Source organism: Vollenhovia emeryi, unplaced genomic scaffold (genome assembly GCF_000949405.1).
Source record: "Vollenhovia emeryi isolate VEMERY1.0 unplaced genomic scaffold, V.emery_V1.0 DF939142.1, whole genome shotgun sequence".
Taxonomy (NCBI): domain Eukaryota; kingdom Metazoa; phylum Arthropoda; class Insecta; order Hymenoptera; family Formicidae; genus Vollenhovia; species Vollenhovia emeryi.
This window is the reverse complement of record NW_011967224.1, coordinates 538,546-547,500: the sequence shown is the minus strand read 5'-3', so window position 1 is coordinate 547,500 and position 8,955 is coordinate 538,546. Positions and strand designations below refer to the sequence as shown.

General features: G+C 40.8%; 2 protein-coding genes across 7 annotated transcripts in view; one reads left to right on the top strand and one right to left on the bottom strand.

Moving 5' to 3' along the window:
• The window catches only part of LOC105566747 (voltage-dependent calcium channel subunit alpha-2/delta-4), an 18,845-nt gene extending 16,571 nt beyond the window's left edge, over positions 1 to 2,274 (bottom strand). For 2 of the 3 annotated variants that reach the window (XM_012020989.1, XM_012020990.1), the window contains exons 1-2: positions 2,200 to 2,274; positions 2,029 to 2,066 (exon numbers count right to left, since the gene is read on the bottom strand). The gene's annotated coding sequence lies outside the window, so the exon portion shown is untranslated. Of the gene's footprint in view, positions 1 to 2,028; positions 2,067 to 2,199 lie in introns of those variants that run through there. The other variant, XM_012020991.1, reaches the window with a different exon arrangement.
• Positions 697 to 8,955, top strand: part of LOC105566748 (protein rolling stone-like) — an 11,861-nt gene continuing 3,602 nt past the window's right edge. Inside the window, exon 1 of one of the 4 annotated variants that reach the window (XM_012020992.1) lies at positions 697 to 917. In XM_012020992.1, coding sequence (XP_011876382.1) covers positions 815 to 917 — 103 coding nt within the window. In that variant the 5' untranslated portion in view covers positions 697 to 814. Of the gene's footprint in view, positions 918 to 2,492; positions 2,572 to 4,816; positions 4,891 to 4,964; positions 5,457 to 8,955 lie in introns of those variants that run through there. The other 3 variants (XM_012020994.1, XM_012020995.1, XM_012020993.1) reach the window with 3 other exon arrangements.

Here is an 8,955-nt window from a genome sequence, read left to right as displayed (position 1 = left end):
TTGTGCAATTTTATGTGAAATTATATCGTTCATTTAACTTAGAGTCAATTAAATTAATAAAACTATTATGCCAGCGCGATTCTGTCAACAGATCGATCCCACTGCGAGTTAATTTGGTGAAACTTTAAATTATTTGACACCGTTTCTTTGACACTGTAACATAACAGAAAGAAAATTAGGTGTACAGTTAGTAAATCGGGGACAAGTGACATGACATAAATGTGATGCAAATGCACGCAGTGCTCTTTTTCCAAACAAGATGAAATAGCATGTTTTTCATTGAAAACATGCATGTATAAATCTTGAATATTTTCTTTAATAGCCATGAGGGGACATTTCCAGACAATATGTATTAGAACACAGTTAGAAAGGCGTCTTTTATGTGCTGTCCAGCATTTGTTATCATAAGGCCTTTTTCAGATCGTCAATTGCTTGTGAAAGTATTCGATGGGTATATATGCATTTTATTGATAAATGACTTATTTTAATTGAACGACATATTAAAACCACTTTTGTATTTGTTTCAATGTGTTCAATATATCTAAAAATACAATCGCAAAAGCCTAATGTGGTCGGGATAGTAGTTTGAATCGTACTGACTCGTGTCGTCTTAACGTGCCTGCATTGATCAAGGTGGGGATTCCTCGGTGGGGAAACAGGCACGCAAAGGTTCAGGGAGGGAAACTTCACACCGGTGTTCAGTGTTCACCCCGGGATTGATATTGATTGCGAGCACGCAGGACTAGTGCCGGGTAGTCCGAGGCGACACGTATACCAAGCAGGAGGCCGATCACTGAGAAAAATAAAAAAAGAGATGCCTCCCGAGTGTGAAGAGATCGAAATTCGTGACATGTTGGAAAAAAACGACCGCATCGAAGCTGTCTCGAAGAAATCGCCGAAGCTATGTGAGCTATATGGTGCGTGCTTTTCCACTCTTTTCCTGAATTCTTCAAGTTCTGGAACAGCTCATAAGTCCCTAGTATGAGTCTTGAATTCATATAAATTATTCGAGTTCCATGAGATCATTTCATTATCAAGATCCTTAGATTTTCAGATCCAACGAAATTTTTTAAGTGATTTCACGATATCGACGACGCACCATCACAGGTGAATTGAGCGTTGTGTGTGTGTGTGTGTGTGTGTGTGTGTGTGTGTAATATCAAAATAATTCAGAAACAACGGTCTTTGTAGTGTCCTTATTAATCCGAATATTAATCAGATGTACGAGCGCAATACTACAAACAATCAGTGAGAAAGCTGCTTTAGAGCTGTTCGTGAATGCGTATATGCTCTGGACCTTATGCTGAAACTCTAAAACAACATGCAAATCAGATTCGTGAATTTATAGATTCTCTAATTTCCACAGTTACAAAGCAATGCAGTGTTAAATAATTCGTTAAATATTCATGAACTTGATTTGCACATGGTTTTAGATTAGATATCGTTTCGACATCGACTGACGAGAATTTCTCGCTGGAAAATTTCTTTGCTGAACGCACCCACTGAATTTGACACGTTGCAACTGCTCAGTCATGAAGAAATCGACAATAATTTTGCTAACAACGTACATTGTGTCTAACGGTTAAACGTAGCTGTTCCAAAGGAGGGGGACAGGGTTCCGCGCGCGCGGGTATGTGTGTGCAGAGCACAGCAATTGGTTAGTCTTTAGTTCATCACTATCGATTGATAGATGAAGTATAAAAATCAATCTAGAATTAACAGAAAGTATCATTGCCTGCATTAACATTATATCACAGCAGAACAAGAGAAACATGTAACATTGACTCTTAAAATTAATAAACATATTCTATCGAAGAAGACAAGTTTATCTCGCAAATTCAAACGATTTCATCAAGCTTATCTGATCGTACTAATATAGGAATCGTCATGCACGGGCACGTACGCAATCCATTTTTTTCTCTTTTCTTTTCTACGCGTATCTAATATTCAGTAGTGAAAAGCTACCGGCTCTTTATATTCGACATTTATATATAACATACATAAAGTGACCGAATATTTCATACATACCACACATTGTGTACAGGATCGATCCTTATCTCTGTAAACTGGTGAACCGATAAATTTGCACAGATGAGATTCAGAAGGCACAAATACTGTTTAGTTAGTTGTCAGATATATCGTACGACCTTGATAAAAGATATCTTCATTCTCTTTCTCTTTCGGCTAATGTGCACTTACCTCGACACATGTAATCACATTCATTACGTGGTGATTCCTGCGAAACGCCACGATTACGGTTTATCTTGACGTCAATGTCTGACGTGCTCTCCTCTCGTACGTTTCATCTGTGCACGGAAACTTCGCCTCAATGTTTAGTTGATCGTCGACATCGGTCGTGTGTGCGTTGCGACACGTCGGCTAACCGGACAAGTGGTCGCCGAAATTTCTTATCATATTCTGCGAATAGAGGAACATTTGTGTAAACTCTGTTATTTTTAACAACAATATGAATTTCACCTGACAGCCTCAATGCGAAACGCGGAAGCACGAGGGACTCTTAGGGCTGAGAAGGCAATGGATACTGACAAGACGGATTAATTGAGTTACACTGTAAGGATAACACAAGGTGTTTCATTAATTCGAGACTAAAAAAACCCGGAAAGTTAAATTAACGTATTTATTGCGAAATCTAGGCTAAGCAAAAGCTACTTTTCCACTGACACATGTTTGCTCTCGACTCTTCTTTTTTGTTGCTCTCCAAGTTTAAAAAAAGAACTAAATTAGAGAACGCCAACGATTAAAAATTACCGATCTTTAAAGTCAAAAAGTACAATTATTTCTTTAATAATTTTTTAAATTTCTCTTAAACACTGAGAAATTAATTATATCATGTTATTGCAAATTTGCTAATTATAAGATCTAATATGTATTATTTAACAGACGACTGTTGTAGATCAAGTGAGAAATCTCTTATCTCCTATCACGATCTTGTGAAACATTGTCAAAGGCTCCCAATAAAAAGCATTAGATAAACTGTGATAAGAGTTTCCACGAATCGATATTTCATTATACATTCGTTACTTCATAATGCCTTAAAATAGAGACAGAATTAACATAAAAATCTTTCAGCAGCCTGTAATGTCTAAAAATAGATAAGTGCCCGATGTTTTTTTCCTACTTTTATTTCCTAATTCTTTCTTAAATTCACTCATTTTATAGCAATCAAAATTTTTTTTTAATTACTTAAGGTAGTTATTTCGTACAATCACTTATGTGAGAATTGTTTCAAATTTTTACAGTTTATTCTTTACATCAATACGTGCAAAATAAGACCAATTAAATGAAAGTCTCAAAGTTCTAAAAAAAATTTTAAAGTTTGCTATGTTACACGCAATATTATAATACGTTTAAAATATTATTACACGTAACAATATAATTTGTTGTCCTATTATTACACGTGAAATATTATTTACACATATTACTGTATGTTAAAATATTAATATTTGCGTATGCAAACGCAAATGATGGCACATTTTATTTTCTTTAAGCTTAACGGTGAGTGTGATTCGTGTGAGAAACAAATGTAAAGTAATGGAATAAACTTACGAGCATTACTGTCGCGAAACAACTGCCTTAAGAATTATGAAGAGCATACCGTAGTAGCACAGTGCATTGGCTGAACATTGGTCCAATGTTGGTTATATTAGAAATGCATTGGCCGATACTGTCCGACGTAAAGCCAATATTGGCGAAATATGAAATAAATGTAAATATTGCACGACAATAATTATATAATATTACATTTATATTGCGAGTGCATTGGTCAATATTTAACAATCTAATAACAATATTGGTCTAATATTGACACAATATTGGACCAATATTGCTAAGGGCCAGTTTCACAAAGGTCGGTTACCTGCTAACTGACGGTTAATTGATTCTCTGTCTCTTCTTAGAGAACAAGATAGAAAAGGATAGGGAGTTGACTGAACTCTGGTTAACAGTAAACCGGCGTTTGCGAAACTGGCCCTAAATAGACACATTGGCCAAGGGCCAGTTTCACAAAGGTCGGTTAACCGCTAACCGACCGGTTAATTGATTCTGTCTCTTCTTAGATAATAAGGTGGAAAAAGATGGGGAGTCGACTGAACCGCGGTTAACAGGTAACCGGTGTTTGTGAAACTGGCCCTAAATAAGAGAAGGCGTCCATCTTATTGGACCAATACTGGAATCGCTGGATTTACATTAATTCCCCAATATCGCGCCAATGTATTGCGCTACTGGGGCCAAGTGTCGAAGACGAGCGGTCCAACTTGATGGATTCTCGCCGAGTCGCCCGTGCGTTAACTTTTTTTTTTACTCTCTTCCTTCTACTTCTCGCGGAGGTAGATACGCCGGCGGATAACGATTCGCTTAAACCCGGCCACTTGCTCGTGCCGATGTAACAGGCTGTAATAGACCAAGATTGTAATAAATGAACGGTGAATTAAGTATTGGCTGATTGACCGCGCGACCTTCCGCTGTGCCGGCGCGCGTTATGTATGAGCGCCAGCCGATCTCTCTTGCCACGCCGTGTGAACCTCAGCCTCGCGGCGGACCAACGAGGTTAATTAGTTCAAAGTGGCCTCCCATCTGCGCCGCGACGACGGGGAAGAGGCTACTCCCGAACACCCGAATACGTGACGGCGCACGTGAGAGACCGTCCGGTCGCTCGCCGCTCGCGAGGCTGACTCTGGGCTACCGGATCACCTTGCCGGTGCCCACCTGCGTCGCTATACCTTTTTTCCTCATCGCCGATGATCGCCGATGACGCGCCTCCCAGTTCCCTCCAGCTTCTCTCTCGCCATTCCCGCCACATTCCGCTCCTAATCGCAGTTACTTGACGGCGGCGCCCGTCGAACTCTCCCCGTCGCTTTCCGTCGACCTGAAGTAAGTCGCGAATTCAAACTTCAACAAAGTTCAGAACATTACCTCTCGAACACGAGGGGGCGGGAAACTCGACGCGGATTACGCGTGCAACTGGCTTCAGTTTAGCGGGATATCGAGACCGAAATTGCGCCGCTTCTCTCTTCTCGTCGACGTTACAATTTTCTCTCGGACAACTCGAGTGAACGATCTTTCAAAATGCACCGAGAGACAACCGCTCCGCCGCCCAAAACTCTTTATCCAAGTGACCTGAAAAGGAGGGACGAGTCCGCATAAATGCAGACGTTACGGCATTTATTCCCCGCGTCTGCGTCGTTCCGCGAAATTTGAGGGAAAACATTTCAGCAAGGCCGCCCGGGAGGTCTTCCGCGCTCGCGCGTTTTATCTCGGCCGGCTGTCACGGCGAGAGAATCGAGCAGCTGTTCGGCAAAAGTTAGGTTAGGTGCCTCTCGATCGCGCGTACTCGGTCGCGTCTGTCAGCGCGACTGCTCCTTCGAGAATGGTGCTCTCGTTCACAGGACTGCCCTCCTCCAAGCGACTGTTGTTACTCTTCCTGCAGTGTTCGCTATGTAAGTCGCGCGAATAAACGCCGGCTCTCCGTGAACCGCCTCCCGTCTCGCGGTCGTCAACGCGGGACGTGTCATCGCGAATATTCATTGCAACGACGAACAATTAGCGCTGGTCTACAGTGCGTGGAGTAAGGAGTAAGGGAGAGCCCTAGCTTCTAGCTTTTGGTGTAGAGAAGCTGAAGTACGGGCATAATTTTTGAAATATTTGTAACACTGATTGATGGCATTTTGATTCGCCGAGAGTAAGCCTGAGGGCTGAAGTAGGAGTAAGAAATAAAATGGATTTAAAAATATAAGGGGCTCAGAGCCAAAACAATAATATATATATATATATATTATTAAACATTATTGAACACTAACACCTTGTTTTGGCTCTGAGCCCTTTATATTTTTTGATTTTTTGATTTTATCACACGAGCCATTGTTACTTATAAAATGGATTTATTTCCTTACTCCTTACTCCAGCCTACTCCGTGTATTGTAGACCAGCCTTTATCTCTAGCTCACAAATAGATTTAATATCGCCAGCAATATTCACCGAGAGTAAGCCTAAGAGCTGAAGTAGGAGTAAGAAATAAAATGGATTTATTTTCTTACTCCTACTCCATGTATTGTAGACCAGCCTTTATCTCTAGCTCACAAATAGATTTAATATCGCCAGCAATATTCACCGAGAGTAAGCCTAAGAGCTGAAGTAGGAGTAAGAAATAAAATGGATTTATTTTCTTGCTCCTACTCCAGCCTACTCCATGTATTGTAGACCAGCCTTTATCTCTAGCTCACAAATAGATTTAATATCGCCAGCGATATAAAACCAATGATACGTAGCCTTTCAAAAATGCACCGGCACTGGCCAGTGTGTTTGTTAAATAAAATGTTACTTAAATAAAATAAAATAAAACCATTGGCCAGTGTAGGTCGTTTTCGAAAGACCACCCTGGTAACATTTCCATTGCAATTCTGCTGTAAAACTGTACGAGAAATCATGCGTCAACTTTCGGGCGGACCGTGCGTTTTCTATTTCCAACTTTGACTGTCTTTCTGTTGGCAGAAACTTAAATTGCGCTCATCGTAGTGCGACAGAATTGTTGAAGATATGTGCATGCATTTACGTAAAGCAGAAAAGTGCAGGAAATGCGGAAAACGTTTGCGCAAATATAATCGCGCTAGATTTGTAGCAGCGCCTACCACTAGTAATACATACAATAGCAGAATTCAACGAGAATTGCGGCAGATGCTTGCACGTTTCTTTTCGCGTTTCTGCCGGTCGGATTTGTACTCAAAACTCTGCTGCAAATGCGCATGAAGAGTTTAACGCGACTTGCTGTTACTTTTCTGTCAGGCAGATACTTCAATGTTGTTTTCACATTTCTGCTGCATGTCTACTTCTAGCAAATAGCATAAAATTTTACAGTAGCTTCTTACAGCAGACTGCTGCAATAGTAAGTACTTGTCAATACCAGGGGCCCGATTCTCGAAATCATTCGAAGAAGAAACGTGTACGAACATTCTGCTCTGACGGAAAAGTTGAAAGTCGATTGGTTAAAGCCACGCGAATAGCCAATCAACTTGCAACTTTTCTGTAAGAGCAGAATTTTCGCATACGTTTCTCCTTCGAATAAATTCAAGAGTCGAGCCCCTGATATTACGCACTTCTGTCGCAATTTTGGGCTGTTTCTTGCGCACTTCCGCGGGTCGTATCTGAACCGTCAGATCGCGTTACCAGAGTACATGTCATTGGTTTTATATTACTGGCGATATTCAATCTACTTGTGAGTGAAAAAACACCATCGACCCTAGAAAGTGGTGTCAAACTATGGAAATTTCTTCAAACATACAACTGCGGTATATGGACAGGACATCGTGGAACTCGTGAAATCGCGGATTAACACTAAACTCAAGATTTGCACCGTTAACCGACAAAGGGCATTTCTACTTCGATGTAGACGACAGGGTGTACTACCACCGCACATTGACAATATTCGTCTTGCGCTACATTTAAAAAAACAATATATTTAGTGTTAAGGATGTGTCGGACCCATACAGCACCAAAGCTTCAGAAACATTTCAGAAAACATTGTTGCAATGCTGCAATGTTTCTGAAATATTTCTGAAAGCTTTGGTGCTGTATGGGAACCTATCTTCAAAATAGTACAAAGCCGCTAAAAATTTGTGAAATTGTTCTTTTAGTCTTCCTAATGTACTGCGGAAAAGTAAAAATGCATCCACTAAACGGTTGCTGAGATATAACTATTTTAATTTACACTTTTTTTACTGTACTTTATATTACTGTACTGTTACGGGAGAAAACGCTTCGGTACGAGAGAAGTTTGTCCATTTTCGGAGTTTGTTCGTTATGTTCATTTTTTCGTATATTGAAATAAAAGTACATTGTACAAGCGTGAGGGAGTCATAGAATGTTTCATATTCATTAATCGTAAGTCATAAGTGACACGCGGGCCGCCCGGTGATCCGTGGCACGGGTCACATGGACTCGTGGCCGTCAAGCCACATTGTAATCAAAGACCTCGTGCGTTGAAAAACTCGGTGGTAAAGGTCGTAAACGTGCACGGGGGTCTCGTGTGGAGGATCCGGGGCCGTTCAGGCTAGCGGGGCGCCGGGGACACGGCGATCGAGACAGTAGAAAATGAAATGTTGCTAGGTGACTCCCTCGCGCTTACATGGGGTGCTTTCGCGACGTAGATCAAAATGATCCAGATCAAAATGATCCGTGCTATGATTGGTCAAATCTGAAATTTCGTAGCATCTCATTGAAATTTTATTCAATGAAATTCCAGATTTGACCAATCATAGCACGGATCATTTTGATCCGGATCATTTTGATCTACGTCGCGAAAGCACCCCTAGATAAACAAAAATAAAACACGCTCCGAGAGAGCTCATCGGATTTGTTTAGATGTATGTGAGAAACGGCCGAGAGAAGAAGGTGCGTGCGGTTTGTAGTAGTAGGTTTAATTAATCCCGAGGCGTTGTTAATTTTAATAAATTAATTTGGTAATTATATAGAATAACGGACCTCCCTCCAATCTCGATGACCTTGACATATGTTGTCAAGGTCATGACCCTGAGTGACTTTCAGAAGGTTTTAGCCGTCGCTCGTGATTCGTTAAAAAGTTATTAACAAAAAATGTTTAACGAATAGAATATGGTTTCTGATATTTATCTCACCAAATATTAAAAATTGTGAAAAATGTTTTAAACAAAAGTTGTAGATCTCTTTGAAATATGCATTGTACGTCCTATTTATTTTTACTGTACGAGTGATAGTTTTCGAGAAAAATGATGGACATAAACACGTAAGTTGCAAGTGCGTTTAGCACGGCGCGCTGCGCGCGCCCCACCCCCTCCCTCCCTCCTCCTCCCCTCCTCTCCCCGCCCCCACCCCAGTTAAAATATAACCCTACCCAAACTATGTCCGAGGTGTGGAGTGGATCTCGCTTCACGTGAAAAGTCGCAAACCCATATGGAATCGTATATG